At 39.5% G+C, this 18,829-nt stretch overlaps 1 protein-coding gene across 6 annotated transcripts in view; it reads left to right on the top strand.

The window, feature by feature from the left end:
- Positions 1-18,829, top strand: part of Dmd (dystrophin) — a 1,759,261-nt gene that overhangs the window by 1,681,301 nt on the left and 59,131 nt on the right. For all 6 annotated transcript variants that reach the window (XM_041642825.1, XM_041642826.1, XM_041642828.1 and 3 more), the window contains 3 exons: positions 14,202-14,368; positions 16,510-16,621; positions 18,425-18,561. In XM_041642825.1, coding sequence (XP_041498759.1) covers positions 14,202-14,368; positions 16,510-16,621; positions 18,425-18,561 — 416 coding nt within the window. The remainder of the gene's footprint in view (positions 1-14,201; positions 14,369-16,509; positions 16,622-18,424; positions 18,562-18,829) is intronic.

The following is an 18,829-nucleotide window of genomic DNA, read 5'->3' as shown; positions in this document are numbered from 1 at the left end:
ATGTGAGGGCAGGCAGGCAAAAACAAACAAACAAACAAAAAAAAAAACACACTAAAGCTTCCTTCTTCCACGTCCTTTTCTGTGGATCATCACCAAAAGGTGTGGCCCAGGTTTGGAGTGGATCTTCTGACCTCAAATGATCCAGATTTAGGCTATGGCTTCTCATCTTAACCCAGCCAATTAAGGAAATCCTTCTCAGGTGTGCTCAGCTGCTTGGGTTCTGGTCAGCTCCAGCTACAGTCAAGTTGATGACCCAGGTTAGCCATCACGGTCCCTGAAGGCGAAGGCGTAAGTCAAAAACAATCCCACGCCAGTTTAGAATTATGATTAATAGAATGGTTATTTATTTAAAGGGGAAAAAACTTACAGATCACCGTCCCAGACAACAGACCTCTGCGCAATCAAAAAGGGAGTCTAGTCGGAATTGGAGCAGGAAGTAAGAGAGAGCGAGAAATGAAGTGGCTGCTTTTTTAAAGGGAGAGAGACCACGCCCCAATGGGCTGGTATCTCAGCGGCTATTGGTTGGAGGAGCGGAAGGACCTCCCGCAACAGGTCCCTTAGCTTTTTATTATACATGGTTTTCCAGTTTTCTTTCATAAGATTGCCAGTTTTGAATTGGTATAGACCAGTTTTTTTTTTTTAAGAAATTTGACTTATTTTATTTGTATGAGCATTTTGCATGCTTTGTGAACACATGTATGCAGTACCCCTGGAGGCCAGAAGAAAGGATCATATTCTCTAGAACTGGTGTTGTAGATGATTGTGAGTCACCTTGTGGGCACTGGGAACCAAACTTAGATCCCTGGAAGAGCAGCCAGTGCTCTTAACTGCTAAGCTACGTCTCCAGCTCCCAGACCAGCTTTTCTCATGAATATTTGTGTTCCGGATTTCTCTTCTTCATCATGTTTCAACTTTAAGGTTTTCTGTTTTGTTTTTCTTCTTATCTGAAGATTGTAGAAATGGTGCTGCTGTGTTCTTCCCACATCAGGAGGAATGAATTTTAACTCTGTTCTTATGAGTATTGTAATGTTCATATTGGTATTGGCATGTATTTTTACTGTCAAAGTACCCCCTTTCCCTTTGTCATATGGAATCATTTTTTTTTTTAATTTTGGACTTTGTGGCTATCCTTAATACCCTTTGGTGTTCCTTATGTAATCCAGTTATTCTATTAGTGGTGGCATAATATGATTTTCTAATTCTAATGTTCTTTGTGAGTGTACAGCTTGGTTTTCTTATATAAAGAAGAGCTTTCATCTCTCCACCTCAATATTTCCTTAGGCATTAACGTAAATGTACAAATGGTGCTTCTCATATCTGAACTACTTTTGGATATTATTTTTTGCTATAGCATTATGTAAAATGGCAACACAACAATCAATTCTTTCTCCATGTGGGGATATAAATATTTCCATGTTAACAGACTCTTTTCTAGAAAGGATAAGTTGGTAAAGGCCAACCACGTAACTGAAATTGTGTGCTAATGAGGGCTGAAAAGGTCACGGGTATTTCTGCTCCACCTTCTCCACCACCCATTTTCTACTTCAGAGTATATGTTGAGTCATACCTATGAGTCGGTGCAGCTCATATATGCCATGGCATCTAATGGTGTGAAGAGCATGTATTGATAAAACCAGAAATGAGTAAGAAAGAGATAAGAAGATATGTAACTATGTATTCATCACAGTGTTTGGGGGAACTCACTTGCATGCCAAATTATTATCAATATGCCTTTCAATAGATGAGCCGATGATTCAATATCAAATTAAAGTACTTCTGCATCTCCTTTAAAACAGCTTTCATAATTATCACAGCCTAGGACTCTCAAATTAAGGAATCAAAGGATTCTAAAGAATTTTGGAGATCAATCTTCACGCTGCTATAGAACATTACTTCGCCCTCCCTTTAGTACCACTTTAAGCATCCACTTAATATTAAAGTAATAGACAATCTTGAGCAATTTCTTTAGCCTCTTTGGGCCTTTTCTTATCTGTAACATAAAGTTAAAACAGTTTATCTTAAGGTTACTTATCCCCAAGTTTGTTTGATTATATGTTATTACAAAGGCAGAAAGGAAAACAGATTACTGTCCTGATTTCAAAGCTTGACCATTATCAGCAAATTCTTACCTGATCTTCCGGGTAATAACTCTTGTAAGGAAGTTGTGGGGTACATAGACTATGGCCTTTTACATGAAAATAGACTGTTTCCTGAACAGAAGGAGCACACACGAAGAGTAAAACATGGGAAAACATTGTGTAGGAACTGAAATAAATGATTCCTTGGGTCCCGACACACTAAGAGTAAAACATGGGAAAACATTGTGTAGGAACTGAAATAAATGATCCCTTGGGTCCTGACACACTAAGAGTAAAACATGGGAAAACATTGTGTAGGAACTGAAATAAATGATCCCTTGGGTCCCTACACACTAAGAGCAAAACGTGGGAAAACATTGTGTAGGAACAGAAATAAATGATCCCTTGGGTCCCTACACTAGTTTCCTCAGCAACCCAAAGGCAAAACACAAGTATCTGTGTCGGAGGATGAAACTGTCATTTTCTTGGGTTTTATTTGCGTCATGCAGGTTTTGTGTAGTTTTATAGGGGTGTTCTTTATCACTCATTTAATAATTCCTAAAAATTGGGCTAGTTTGGAAGAAGAGTCATTTCTATTCTTTACAAATGTGCTTGTTCTGCCTTTTATGTTCAGTGCTGGTGTCGACTTCTCTCTTATGGAAAATATTCCACTGGATGCCCTTGGTAGATTTAGAGGTTGCTCAGGGAACAGTCAGGAACTGCTTGTCCTATCCTTTCTGACCCTGACTAGGCAGTCTGTAATTTGAAATTCTTGTCTATAGACTGTTCAATTATATTTCATAAAATCTGGACCACAAAGTTTGGTTGTTGGCTGTTCATGTTGTTGCCTGTTCGCAGTGGCAGAGATATTGAAATGATTATCTGGATTTATGAATAGAACATCTTCCTAGTGAAAATAGCAAATAGAATAGTCAGGAAAAACAGGCTTTAAAAAATACATAGTTTGTTCACAGTGTTTTCTCTAAATGTGTCCTTTTCTCTTAATAAGAATTCTATCCACATATATGCATTCAGTATGTGTATGTTCCTGTCATTCTTCTGACCTCTGTTCGTGTATGCACACAACTGTATCAGCCCATCCATCTTATCTGACCTAGGATATTTATTTGCCATGACTAAATTAATTTCTGCTGCTTTTCCTCCCCCAAATATAGAGTTCCTGTTTGAGAAACAACTTGCTGTCAAGTCAGGGGCTACAGTTTTAGCAGGCATCCTTGCAAGCTCGTGTTCTGGAGCGTTTTACTCGTCAGTCTTTTTTATTCTCTCTGTACACAGTATGTGAGTGAATACAGCATTTCTCTTCCAGGCAAGAGCTGAACAGACCCATCACAGGTCCCTAATTTCTATCTTACAGGAGAGAGCTGCCTTCCAGCTAGCTCCCCTGTAGGGTTCTCAGGGAAGTCAGCTCTTCTCTTATTACTGATGAACCATATTGGCTTCTTAGTTCTGACAAGTGCATCATGGCTATCAACCTTGGTGTTTATGATGCTTAAGGCCATAATTATTGTAATTCTTTGTTGTGGGAGGCTGTCCTGTGTATCATGAGGTGCTTCAGCATCCTGGTTTCTATCTACTGAATGCTGGTAGAGCCTCTTCCCACTCTCATGGAGTGACCAAAACAGTCTGGCTTACTCACCTGTGAAGAGTTGTCTAAAACTCTCGGTGTGAATTTTATATATTCTTAATGTCTTAAGTTAAGTCAATCTAAAGAAATCTACAAAATCTACAGATAGCCATTTGTGTGAGTTATGTTACAGATAGTCTGGCAGAGAGGCATTTGTTTGTTTGGTGTTTTAAGTAGCGGTTTCTATCTACTGAATGCTGGTAGAGCCTCTTCCCACTCTCATGGAGTGACCAAAACAGTCTGGCTTACTCACCTGTGAAGAGTTGTCTAAAACTCTCGGTGTGAATTTTATATATTCTTAATGTCTTAAGTTAAGTCAATCTAAAGAAATCTACAAAATCTACAGATAGCCATTTGTGTGAGTTATGTTACAGATAGTCTGGCAGAGAGGCATTTGTTTGTTTGGTGTTTTAAGTAGCGGTTTCATGTAACCCAGGCCGGCTCACTCTATAGCCAAGATGACCTTGAACCGCAAACTGCGCACTCTCTTGCGTCCACCTCTTAAAGGCTGGGACTAAGGTTTGTGCCCAGCTGACATTTATACTAACCTATTTAAAAGGAAATTTGGGGCAGTTTGAGAGTGGACATATTTTGTTCTCTCCTGCATAGATTACCTTTGTAGTGTAAGTATTTTGTGCTTTGGGATCAAGAGGCCATTTTTTTTTTCTGTTGTTGGTTTCATTCTAAATTCATTCTGCTCTTACAAGTCTTCCATTTTAAAATGTGACCACATTGGAAATGAATTCTTACCAGCAATTAAATCTGCAAATTCTTAGAGAAGGCCCTGAAGCAAAGTTCCTGCCCTTGAATAACTGTCATTTTAAGAAAAGAAGTTAATGGATGGATATTCAAGTCTTGATTCCCGTTTGGTAGCTTTGTTACTGCAAGAGGAACTAGATACAAACTCTTATAGACTGTGTCCTCTAAATAGACTGTTTAGATTTGTTAAGCTTTGTCGCGGTTTCCATAAGCCTCAGAGTAGAGATGCTAGTTGTCTTCCCTTACAAATAAGATATGTGTATTTTGATAGCTGAAAGTTGTAGCTTGCTGAGAAATCTCCCCGTTGCATTTGTTCTTTAACCATAAAATGATGCTGTTATCGCGAGAGAAAAGCCAGTAGTCAGTGGGATCTGCCGGCAACCAGTCAGTCCTTCGATAATTCAGCAAGTCATTACCTCCAAACTTGCCATTTAATATTCTTACATTTCTTATATTGGTAGTTAAACACTTTGGTTAGAAACTCTAGATATCAGGATTTTTTTTAACTGCTTTTTCACTTACTTGTATAAAAAGTGACACTTGCATAAAGTCACCCTCCAATATGCTGTGACAAAATAACACTAATGACAACCAATCGTTTCTCTTAACTTTCATGCTTAAAATCTATTTTTTCTTTTCCTTTTATTTTTTTCTTTCATTTGAAGATAATATGGGGTCTCACATATTCCAGGTTGGTCTCCTGAAACTCAGCATGTGGCCAAGAATGACCTTGCCTTCTGGTTGCTCATCCTTCCTCCACCTCCTGAATGCTGGAAATGCAGATGTGTACCACTGCACCCATGTTATATGATGCTTTGGACAGAACCAAGGCTTTTTGTATATTACACAAGCCCTTTACCAACCAAACTATATTCTCAAATTCCCACATTCTGCCCTAGACAGTTCTGACAGATGAGGACAAAGAGATAAGGAAAATCAAGATGCTTCCAAACCCTTCTTATCACAGTGGAAGGAACCAGGGCACCTTTTTTATGCATATGTAATGAATTAGGAAAAAAGGGGTACTGCCAAAAACAAAAGTAAAAACAAAATAACACCATCCATCAAAGAAAACCCAGGGCATAGATTACCTTTCGCATAGTTTACTTAAAAGCAGCATTTAAGGTTGAAGCTAAAGTCATCCTTGATATGGACAAAACAGAATGCCCGAGGCTTTATGTATGTAAGGAATCCATAAGAATCATCTCAATCCATTGAATGCCTTCATTTTTTTTTATTTAGAATGCCTCATCAATTTAGTACCCAGTCATGTATCTCTGTCTCTGACTTTCTCTGTGTCTGTGTCTCTCTCTGTCTCTCTCTGTCTGTCTCTGTCTGTCTCTCTCTGTCTCTGTCTCTCTCTCTCTCTCTCTCTCTCTCTCTCTCTCTCTCTCTCAATCTCTGTGATCAAAATGCAATTTCAGTTTGGATTTAACTCTAGTTCGGTTAGATCTTTATAGAAGCTTGCCTGATTTTTAATTCCTTCTTCTTTGTTGCCAGACAAAAGCAGAGAAAATATACCATGGGGATACAGAGTAGTTTTGTTATAAAAATGAAAGATGAAAACAGAATAAGAGTGTGAACCCCCATATCTTATCTTCAGTGCTGTCAGCTGGCACTGGCGAGCAATTCTAAAAGAGGCAAAATGATGGCTCTTGTATCTTAAGAGCTGGGAAGAAAGTTGAAATTTCCAACCTTTAAGCACCAGAGAATCTCTAGTATTTTGAAAGCGCACAGTCTACTGCTTCCCTTGGTAATTCACACTAATGCTTTAACAACTTTCAACACCAGGAAATTCTTCCGTGTGAGTTACAGCCTAAATTCTTCATGCTGCTTAAGCCTGTTTCTTCTTGTTCATTCCCCAGTGGAGGCATAGAACAGCTGGTCACAAGCCCCTATGCAAGAGCCATTCACATAATTGAAAACTGTTATTACATCGCCTTTCAGCCACTCTTTCTTGCTTGTTCTTTCCCTCTCTCCCCCTGTTCTCATGGCTAAATAATCCTATTTCCCTTAAGTAGTTCTTTGGTCTTTCAAACCCCTAAATTATTGTTGTACCTTTATGTCAAGTCTCCTCTAAGTTCTGGGTTAGTGGTGGCCCCTAGAATTAGACACTGTTTTGTTTTTAATTTAATATTTTTATTAATTCATTGACAGCTTCACACAATGTATTTTGATTATACTTACCCTCTCCCCCTACTTCCTAGATCCATCTGTCATCTTTCTACCAGCTCCCAACTTACTGTGCCTTTTTTGTAGCTTTAGCTGACCTTGAATTAATTGTATAGAACAAGTTGTCCTCTGCCTCCCAATTTTTGGAATCAAAGGCATGTATAGCCACATCCAGTCTCTCAAAGAAAAATAACCTGCCAGGTCCATTTTGTGTTGTCCTTGGATGTGGGGCCATCCACTGGATCATGGTCCCCCTATTAGGAAGTCAAACCCTTAAAGAAAAGTGAGTGGCCGGCAACTGCTTTTTTAGTGGAAAATATTTTTTCATAAAATATATTCTGATCATAGTTCCCTTCCTTCAACTTTTCCTGATCCTCCCAACCCACCAAACTCCACCTTCTATCTCTCTTTAGAAAACAAACAGGCAATTAAGGAAAACAATAATATAAAAAAAAGAGAAACACACACATAGACAGAGAAACAAAACCATAAAGACACAGAATCAGAAACCATATTATACAAGCAAAAGAGCAGTAAGACAAAACATGCCCAAACAAAGCATTGTGAGACAAAAAAAAATGTATAAAAATACTATTAAGTTGATTCATATTGTCCATTGCTAGACATGGTGCCTACCCTTAAGCGCAGTTTGTGTACCCAGTGAGACTTCATTGGAGAAAAATGATTTTTCCTTTGCACACAGTTGACAATTGAAGATACGTTTGGTTAGAGGTGGGGGCTTGTGTCCACTCACACTCTCAGAGCTGGGACCCCATCCGGCTTAGGTGTTTCCAGGCCATGCGCATGATGCCAGTCGTGTTGTGCTTACAAGACCCTGTTTCTTCGTGTCTTCTATCTCTGTTGACTCTTACAGTCTACCCACTTTCTTTCTACAAAGTTACCTGAGCCCCGAGAGGAGAAATTTGATGGAGATATCTCATTTTGTCCCAAGGTCTCTCACTCTGAGTACATCCTCCAGTTGTGGGTATCTGTATTTGTTCTTCTCTGCCACAGGATGGAGCTTCTCTGATAAAGGCTGAACAAGATACTGATCTATGGGTATGACAGAATGCCGTTAAGGGTCATTTTATTGCTGTATCCCTTTAGTAGAACAGTAGTGTTTGCTTTTCCCATAGGTACATGGCCTCTCTAAGTCTCAGGTTCTTGGTCACTGAGACCGTTTCAGGCGTGGGTTTCACTTCATTGTCTGGGCCTTAAATCCAGGCAGATAGTGCCTCATTAATCCCACAAGCTTTGTACCACAATTTCACTCACACATCCTAGCTGCAGGTCATCATTGTAAATCTAAGGGTTCTTGTGTGTTTGTGTTTCCCTCTCCTCTGATAGTGTGCAGAGTACCTTCCAATACCGCAAACATTGCTCAGTAGCCTTAAAGTGTCTAGTAGACACCAGTTTAATTTTTGTGGCGGTGTTGTCTTCAGTAATCGGACCTTACCAACAGTTTGTGAAGAGCAACCAAAAGCCTTGCCAACAACCCGAGTTGTTTAGGGGTATCCATGGAACCCTTTTGACCAGCAGTTCTGCTAGATGTCACCCATTCCTCGAACTGGGTGTTTCACTTGATGGTAAAAGATGTTGAGTTTGGGACTTCACCTCCTCCATTATTTTCAGACTCCGTTTAGATACCGTTCATGTATGTATATATTTGAAGAAGCTTCTACAGTAGTAGTTTTCAATATGACCACTCAAATAGCCCTTCGTGTTAGTTGTCCCTCTCCATATCCCCCCTTCCTCTCTCTTCCCTCTCCCTGCCTGTTTAATCATCCTACTCCAGTCTCACCCCATGTTTCTATAACTATCTATTCTATTTTCCTTTCTTTAGAAGATCCTTCCATCTTCCCTACTCCCTTACTCTATACCAAACCTCTACAGTTATATAGCTTATAGCATACCTATTGCAGTCTTAAAAGCTAACATCCATACAGAAGAGATTACATTCAGTGCTTCTCTTTTTTTTTATTTTTGGTGTGGGTTATCTCACTCTAGCCAACTATTTTAGCCTCATCTATTTACCTGTGAATTTCATAATTTTGTTTTTTAATAGCTGAGTAATATGTCATCGTGTTAATGTTCCAGTTACATTATCCATTCATCTGCTTATGGACATCTAGACTGATTCCCTTCTTTGGCTTTTATGAGTACAGCAGCAATGACATAGATGAGCAAGTAACTCTCTGGCAGGATGTAGAGTCTTTTGAGTATATGCCCAAGAGTTGGATCTTGAAATAGATCTAGTCTTGGTTTTCTGAGGGTCAACCATACTGATTTCCATAGCAGAAGCCACCAACTTTCAATAACTCATTGGTTGGTTAGGGATGGGGACTAGAAGCCCCTTCCCTTCTGTAGACACTGTTTTTCCACGAAGGGATTGAACTGTGGTGAGAGTAATGAGATCAATTCTTCTCATATGACCTTCAATATGATTAGTCTCTGTTCCCTACTATTAATTACACATTATAGGCATGGAGTTTCCTTCTTTTATGCATTTATTTCTGTTTCTTCCCTTTTGTGTGCGTGTGTGATGCATGTATACATGTGTGTGCAGGTACATGTACTCCTTTCCATGCCCAGACCACAAGAGGACGTTGGGTATCCTGTTTCATCACTTTCTGCCATATCCCCCCAAACCAGGGTCTCTCACTTAACCTGGAGTTAAGTTGATGACCCTCAAGCCCCAGTGTTTCAGGCCCATGTGGCTGGAAATTTGAACTCTAGTTTTCATGCATATGCAGCAAGGTCTCCCATCCACTGAATCATATCCCCAGCCCCTTCCCTTCCCAGTTCTAGGGATGGAACTCAGGGCTTCATACATGTTAAGCATGTGCCCTACTACTGAGCCTTTGGCCCCTCCTGTATTTCTTTATGGCTTCTTGTGGCTGACTCATACTCAGATTGTTTTCTTGTTCTTTTTTGGGAATGAAAGGATATTTCACATTATAATTTGTACTTTGTATTAAGGACGAATTCTTACCCTGTGGCATGTCTCTTAATGCATCATTAGTCTATCCTTTAAAAATAAGTCATATTAAATATATACAGTCGGATTAAGCATCAGTAGATTCACACCATAAATAGTAGTGAATTAGTAATGCTTTTCAATTTACCACTTTTCTATAATGGTTTGTCTCCTGGCTAGAAAGGGTTATTTTGCTAAAGTTGGTTTCTAGACCAGTGGAGCAAGAGATTATTATAGGACATATTGTAGCTGAGTACTTGGCAGTTCTTTTGACAAAGCCTCTCATTAAGTCTTTGTGTGATGGAGGAATGTGTGCAGCACAGACTAGATGATGCTACTGGGGAGAACTCAACAACCAGAGAGGACAGAATCACAGGTTATGTTAAACAAGTAGGCTCTCGCAGTATGTCTTAATGTTTGCCCTCGGTCTATTCAAGGCTTTCAGCACTAATCTTCCTCTCCTCCCTCCCCCCCTTTTGTGACATGGCCTCTCTACATAGCCCTAGTTGCCCTAGAAACCACTATGTAGACTCTGGCCTTGAATTCACAGAGCTTCGCCTACCTCTGCCTCTTAGGGCTGGGATTAAAGGCATGCGCCACCATGCTTGCCTTCCCCCAGTAACTTTTCAGTGTGAAGAGAGAGCACATATTTTGAAATATGAAAAGTCCTAAGTTGAGAATGGCTAATTTATTGTTGTCAGGATTCTTAAACCAATGAAATGGTTACAATGGACTCAAACCAATAGGAAATTTCTTGACAGATGTGAAGGGAAAGAAATCCCAATAAGACAAGTGTAAAGTGAAAGGACTATGGGTAACCTAAGAGAACAGCTTTCCCCACAATGCTCAGCTGAGTGTTAATGTGTTGTGGCACTCACAGACCTTATCAACTAGAAGTGAATAAAGTTATTGGGGTCACTGAATTATAAATGGGGAAAATTTGAGGTCAAACATAGTTTGGCATGGGTTTTCACTGATGACCTTCATTTTTAACTGTTAAAGTATTAAGTATTTTAAAGTGTGAAATGTTTTAAGAGGTGGGTATAAGATACAATTACAGTGATTAATCCTTAATTAATTTAACCAACCTTGTTTTCATAAAGGATTTTGCTGGATGTATTACTGGAAAACACGGACCTAGAGAGTTGACTTGTGCAGAAATTGTAGTTGAGCTCAAATAAAGGTGATCCGTTACCCGGTACAGAATAATGGAGGTATCATTCACAGTAGAACATATTTAGGGAATTCTTTTCTGACGGGTGTTGGCAAACTGAGACATGCCACACGAAGAAATAAAAGAAACAGGAATGAAAAGGAAGAGCCAGAGATGGAAGTTCTGATAACTATTGACAGGACTGTGCAAAGATAGCACATATGAAGCCTTGGAGTCTAAGCTTCCAATCAGTTCAATGATACTGGGAATGATGACCTCAGAAAACAGGCTTCTTGCTATGTACCAAATACCGACATAGATACCTTTCAGTCTGGTAACTCATATAATCTTAAAATAGCTCTGTGAAGCAGATAATGTTAAAAAGTTTCATTTCAAACCAGAGGAAGATTATGGCATAAAGCTAAAGATATTTTCCGCAGATCACATGGACAGTGAGTAGCAAAGTTTCGGTTTGGATTCTAGGGCTGTGAATATAGAGCTTTTCTGTCCTTTGTGTGCTTGCTGTGATTTCAACTCAACATGATGAGTCACTGATTGGGGTCCCTTATACACCCTTTAGGGATGTCTGCCTTCTCACCTGGCTGCTACTTAGACAGCAGCCATACAAACACACTGGCACTGGTGAAGAGAGTTTGGACTCTGACTAACAGCTCCATGGTGCCAGTCCAAAAAGAATGAATTGATTTGCATGATCTCTTTCATCTTTACATTCAGTGATTCCTTTAAAAAAATAATTGCACACTTTGTCTGTGATGACTCTTACATAGAGAACAGGGATTGGCAGAGGTTTTTGGTCAATGGTTTGAATTGATACCATTTTGTAGCAAGGACATCTAAGGTTAAGTAGCTTGTTACTTTGGTGATAAGTTGTCCTTAGGAGTAAGGAAGGACTGTGGTACTTCTGGAGTGGTCAGTGCTGCAAGGTCAGGGAGGTCTCAGCCCAGTTGCCGTTTTGTCTCTTAGATCTTTTATTAGCAAGGTCTGTGCTGAGGGGGCGGAGTGGGATGACACTTTGCATAGTGCTTGTATTCTACTAAGGGTCCCATGCCACAGATTCAGTTTAGATGGTCCAAGACCCTCACTTTCCTGGCAGACCAAATCTAAAATCATCTGTGGAGAAGGGGTTTTTATTCAGTAGTTCAAAGTATGTTCAGAAAGTATGTATAGAGTGTTACATAGGAAAAAAAAAAAAACTTCCATAGCGAAGAATAGAAGAAATCAAAGTGAGTGGAAATAGGGCAGATTTAAAACAACAACAACAACAACAAAACATAAGATAAAACAAAAACTTGCAAACCGAACTTGGACAAGACAAGCCAATAGGGGGAAAAGATCCTAAGAGAAGGCACAAGAATCAGAGACCCACTTATTTTCACATTCAGGAGTCCCAGGAAAGCATTACCTGGACATCATATGCAGAGGACCTGGTGCAGGCGTGTGTTGGTCCTGCCTAGCTGAATCAGGCTATTTTTAAATGATGTTTGTGCTGGTAGAAAAGTAAAAGATAGCAGCGAAAACTAGAGGCCCATATTTGACCCTGACAGAAAACGTCTTCTGGGAACTACATATAAGCTTTGTAACTGCCTTTAAAACCGACCAAGTAGAGCGCCTAGGTATTAAGAAGTAGGATAAGCAGTGTTAAGTTCATAGTTCAATCGTACTGACCTACCATTTTCAGGGTAATAGGTCTCGTTTCCAGCACTGCAAAGAAAATTCACAATAGTTCAAATGTTTAAAACTGAAATTGTAAAACTTTAGGGGCTGATGATGACTCCTCAGTTCTGAACAGTTGCTGTTCTTGCAGAGTATCTGGGTTCAGTTCCCAGCCCCCACATGGTGGCTAACAACCGCCTGTAAATCCCGTTCCACTTCTTTTCTGAGAGTCTTCTACATGCATACACATACCCCCAGGCATACAGACATACACATGAAATAGATAAGTATGTTCTAAAAAAATTACAACTTTATAGCAAACTGAATGTAGCTGAGGAAATGGATTTTTGCAGATAGTAGGACAGAGAAAATGATTAGACATGCATGTTTACAAAGAAAGGGTTATAAACGGGAGGATGCTCCAGAAGGCTTGATTAGTACAATGGAGAATGTGGAAGTCTGATACTTGGGCAAGGAAATAGAGAAGGAATGCAGAAGTGATTTGGTGAAATCGTAACTGAGCAGATTCTAGAGCTGACTCAATACTCTAAGCCACATTTCAGGAACTCACTGAATTCTCAGCAATATAAATAAAACCACGGAGCAACTCAAGGCTAGAGAAGGACAATGAATTTCATAGCAATAGCAATCGTGTCAGTAGTAGCAGCACAGAAATGGAGACAAAAGTAAAATAACACTTCATTATGCTAAGACGAAAAGAGGGCAAACATTCCCCAGAACCTTCCGTATAGAATTTTAGATCCACTAAACACTGCTATCAAGAGTATCGCTTAAAAGGGAGATATTTTGAAAGAGAATCCTGAAAATCTACATCCAATAGACATCTTCCAAAGGAAAACTGTAAAGAATATACTTCACACAGAAGTGATTTCAGTTGCATGACTGATACTAAGAAAGCAGTAAAGAGATAAATCCATTGTGTGTGTGTGTGTGTGTGTGTGTGTGTGTGTGTGTGTGTGTGTCAATCTATCTAATGAGATAGAATATTACAATCATGTAGGGTTAAAAACACACCATATGATTAAAATGCATGACGACAATGGCATCAGTTAGCCAATGGGTAAATACGCTTTGAGAGTTTTAAGATGATTGTACTTTCTGAAATGAGTCATGCGGCTTTGAGAGAGAGAAATACAGAAGCAATGGGGTACCATGGTAGAAGCCAGAAGCCAGGATGGCTGGGGACTGGAACCAGCTTTGCCATCAGTTAACAGTATATACTTTGAGAAGCTGCTTCTCTGCTATCACGATCTGTGTCTGTTTTCTTAAGTGTGAATATGAGACTTTGGAACTAGATTAAAATTTAAAGTACTTCACTGGTAGTCATTGAAAAGGGATTCCTTCAGAAGGAAAAAAAAAGAACCAATAGTTGTTGAGGTATTTACCCTTCCTTTAAATTTTAAACAGTAAACATTTTGCTGTTTCTTCCAGCCAACTTTCGCATATCTGTTCAAAGACTTAGAGGTCAATCTAATCTCATTCCGCTGTGTGTTTTTGCTTTTCCTTTAAGCCAATTTCTTTGTTTTGTTTTGTTGTCATTTAATAGTTAAGTGAGGTAATTGTCTCTGGTAGATGGTAAGGGGACCATAACAGGGTCTGAGCAGAGGACCTAGCTGAGAAACTGTGATTCTTGCTATTCTTTCTTTTCAATTTATTACCTAAACAAATTAACACCTTCTTACTCTTTTGCTGCCTCTCCTCCAATCCCTTCTCCTTTCCCAGGCCAACAATAAACCTGAGATTGAAGCGGCCCTCTTCCTCGACTGGATGCGCCTGGAACCCCAGTCTATGGTGTGGCTGCCCGTTTTGCACAGAGTGGCAGCTGCGGAAACTGCCAAGCACCAGGCCAAGTGTAACATCTGCAAGGAGTGTCCAATCATTGGATTCAGGTATTAGGCTCCGACAAAATAACCTTACCGTCTCTCACGTTTTCATGACTTGGTCTTTTGCCTCCCATGCCAGTTTGCTGTTAGTTTGTTCCTCTCCAAAGCGGGAGAGAAAATGATGCAGCCAAAGCATCGATCAAGGCTGTCATTCCCCCTGATCACAGGGTTATTTTGGTGGACCTGACTCATTAGGCAGATGTCTCCTTCCACCTTCACTCTTGAGCTCTTCACAGCCACATTTGGGGTTGGGCGAGACAGAGTACCTGTCTCCACAGAGATATTTGTTGGTCAAGGGCATCCAGATGAACTGTGCCTCCTCCTTCCTGGAACTCAAACGTTTTTACCCTTGTTTTCTTTTTTTTTTCATGGCCTTTTCTGTTTATAGAAATTCTCCAAGAATCAGTTATAAAACGAAGAGTTGCTTCTATTCTGGGAAGACGCATCCTGGTAGCTCAGTTTCTTTCTCACTTGGCAGTACTTCTTTTTACCCCTTAAGTAACAAGAATTATTCCAGGCATCTGAGAACTTTCTTCTTTTTCTTTGAATCTGATTCTCTTATTTCCATAGTATCCTGGTGAAATCCTAAGGGAATAAAAGGTAGGCAAGCAAATGAGATTCACAAAGCGGCTAAAAACAGAAAGCGTTCCTTATAAGTGTAAAGGTGAGAGGAATAGGAAACAGCACGCTATTACTTTGCTCTTCTTAAAATGACGTGGAAAACAATTGACTCATTTGGAGAAGTAGGATATTTTTAAATGAACTCAACTAATAATAATCCCAAGTCCTAATTCTGAAATGATGATGCATTTAAACATCTGGATTGATATGAGCCTTTTCCATAGCAAAAATAAACAACAGGATTTTACACCAGCTATGGAGCTATGCCCCTTCTGAATTCATGTAGCAGCCAATGTAAATATTCATTTCTAGTTGTGCTTAAATATATTTTATGACTTTATTTTCTATTTTTCTTAAAATACACTGTTCTTTTACCATTGATGGTTTTCCTCCTGTAATTTCATGCAGCTTTTTAAAAAAGCCTTACAGGTTTCTAAAGCCTAGTTAGACAGATCCTTATAAGAATATACCTTTTTTCCTTACTGGCTTTGGACAGGTGAGAAGGGTACTCTAGAGCCTACAAGATGGGGAGGGGAGCTGCCGGTGACTGCATTCCTTCTTATCTTCCCGAGCCAGCTTCGTGAGCAAGTGGGATTTGTATACAACAGAGGAAAATTTTATAAAATAAAACAAAGGACCGTGCTTTGGAGGACCTAAGAATGGTCGTTTTTCTTTTTACCCTTCAATTCTTTTGCCCTTATCAAATTAGATTATTTTAAGAATCAACACTTCTCTTTCTTCCTTATTCCTTCTGAAATGACGGTTGAGATCTAAAAAAAAAAAAAAAGAAATGCTAGCTTTTCTTCCCACTTTCCCATATGTGACATCAAGAATATGTTTATCTGAATTGGCTGAGGCTCTTTTCTGAGAAGGCAAAAATCAGGGGGACTGAAACAAATATATAGTATTCTGAGTCTGAAGGAAAATGTACCAACCAGTCCTGAGAAATAAGAAAATCCTCCATTTAATTCAATGTTGTTGTTGGCTTTTTTGGAGGGTGTCATTTTTGAGTAATATGGTGAGGAATTTCTGGAGAGAAGAAATTGTCCAATTGACATGAAGATGAATCATGCCAGCCAATTACAGATTATATAATTAAACGAACAGTTATTTTAATTGGAGTTCTTATTTAGATTTCTTATGAGTAACTTCAATTTTGTAATTTTGTGATAATTAGTATTTCAGAAAACTCTTGTCAATCGTTCACTTTGAAGTTCTTTCAAAGTTGAGTATTTGGTCTTTAAAAGACTAGGAGTTTGCCCATCCTTTCCCTTTTAATCTGAAAGAGTTCCAGTGTAGTTTAAATAAGGGTTGAGTTTTTCATTCTTTCTTCCATATGTGTATGGGATAATCTTTCTGCCAAAATGTTTTGATACTGTAGAAAAGGCACTGGAGAAGCCTGGGGTGGGAGTTAATTGCTTACTATGCAGGACTAATGAAGGCAGTGTGGTGGAGGGTTTCCTCGAGTGTTCTTTGGGCCTATGACCTGAAGAAGTACATATGTGTTTGTTTCTGTTCTTTTTCAGGTACAGAAGTCTAAAGCACTTTAATTATGACATCTGCCAAAGCTGCTTTTTTTCTGGTCGAGTGGCAAAGGGTCATAAAATGCACTACCCCATGGTAGAATATTGCACTCCGGTAAGTTAATGTCCTCCTGACATGTGTTCCTTCACCTGAGAGGAATTCTAGATTTGGATATTGCAAGTCATACTTAATTCTTGGTTTTGCTTTTTGGGGGGCGGTTCTTTTTATTTGTTCTGTTTTGAAGTTCCACCACCCTATGTCTGTACCACGCAGGTCCTAATACCCATCAGAGGTGACTGGTACTCAATTAGTACTTGGAATGAATGCATATGTTGTTCTCTTTTTGCATGGTTGTAGGGAGGCCACATCACATTTCTTTTGTACAACCTTAGCAATCATATAGGGAAGACTCATGGCCGTAGGGCACGGTGAAAATGGAGAAGAGTAGTGTGTGTATTCCTTAAAAAGCATACCATACTACCCTCGATCACTGTTGTTCACCTTGAGCTTTGTGACGTTAGCAACTGACTCTTGAAAAATATGCTTCATATGACAATACTTAATCACTCATTTGCATGGTAACTAAGTAGTTACCTCTTAAATGGCTTTATGTGCAATGGTACTGTTTTAATATTATTATTTTGGGGTGTTGGGTGTTGTTTTTTTCTTTTTTTTGGTTGTTTTTCAAGTTAGCGTTTCTTTGTGTAGTCCTGGCTGTCCTGGAACTCACTCTGTAGGCCAGACTGGCCTCGGATTCAGAGATCTGCCTGCCTCTGCCTCCAAGTGCCGGGATTAAAGGCACATGCCACCAACCACCCAGCAGGTATTGTTATTTTTATTCCCCTTTGATAGATGAGGACTCTGTCGTACTGAGGTTAAAAAGTTGGCCCAAGGTTCTATAAGAAGTCGAGAAACCTCTAACATGTCCGAGGAAAATATTCACTAGCTATCAGGAATTGAGAAAAGTCCTAGTGAAATGGCAAGCCCACAGGCTCAAGGATCATAGAGACACAGAAACTCCACATGAATGCACCTGGGAGCTTCTCAGGAATGTATACTCTCAGGCCCCAGCTGGAGTTTTAGAGATCAAAATCTATATTTTATTAGCAAGATTTCCAGGGGCTCTGCTCTGCTTTCGGCCACGGATTTCATCCATCACCAGATGTCCTTGCAAGCATTTAACTGTTTTCCTCACTGTTATTCCTCTTACAAAGGTAATCAGTGTTGGACAGCGCACCCACCGTGCTATGAATTATCTCCTATTCAGTTTGTGAACTCTGATATTAATGGCAACTAAGTAGCTTAAAAGTAGTGAAAAGTAGAGTAAAACTTAGTTAGCCTAAGTCTTCTATAAACTAGCATTCATTGAATAGCTAAATAGTCTGAATATTTCATTTATTCTTCTTAATCTTTACTTATTTTTGTGGGTTTGTGTGTGTTTTTGGTGTGTGTGTGTGAAGACCAGCGGTTAAAGATTGGTGTCTCTCTCCATCTTTCTCTATGCTAATTTATGAGACACAGTCTCTAACAGAATCTAGAAGTCACAGGTTGATTGGCTGGTACCTGAGATCTAGAGATCTACCTGTCTCTGCCTTGCCCAGTGCTAAGGTTATAAATAGGTACCACCATGCTTGGCCTTTATGTGGCTGTTGGGACTCCAAACTTAGGCTTATGTGGCAAGCACTTTGCCAACTGTACTGTCTTCTCAGCTTTTAATGCCCCTCTTTTCCCACTGATACATGTCTTATAAATGTAAGTAACTCACCCAAGTTAGGATAGTTTGATTCCACGACCTTGGCTCATCCTTCCCATATCCCCCCTGGTTCCAAAAGCAGTGCCATGAAGATGAAGATCAGGTGGCCATTTGTTTTTAATGGCGCTCTCCTAAAGCTGCTCTCATCATGATTTTCCTTTTAGACTACATCTGGAGAAGATGTCCGTGACTTCGCCAAGGTACTGAAAAACAAATTCCGTACCAAAAGGTATTTTGCGAAGCATCCCCGAATGGGCTACCTGCCAGTGCAGACTGTGTTAGAGGGGGACAACATGGAAACGTGAGTAGTGGCGGACGCAAAGCAAACTTCCATTCGATATACATATCTGAACTCCTCCCAACCAAATACCCTCCTTCACTCCCAAATGCAAACAGTCTCTTCAGTTTCTCTCTTTTTGGATTGACTTTAGCTTTAAAAAAAAAAAAAAAAAAAAAAAAAAAGGCAAATAAGCTGATTTTCAATTGCACTTTCCCTTGACAGCTATCTTTTCCAAAAGTCAAAGGAAGGAAAAAAAATAATAATACTGAAGTCCAAATTGCCTTCTAAG

This window comes from Microtus oregoni, unplaced genomic scaffold (assembly GCF_018167655.1).
Source record: "Microtus oregoni isolate MIOR12 unplaced genomic scaffold, Mior012 000079F_ref0000094, whole genome shotgun sequence".
Classification (NCBI taxonomy): Eukaryota; Metazoa; Chordata; class Mammalia; order Rodentia; family Cricetidae; genus Microtus; species Microtus oregoni.
Note: the sequence above shows the minus strand (reverse complement) of the source record. Positions and strands in the feature narration are given on the sequence as shown.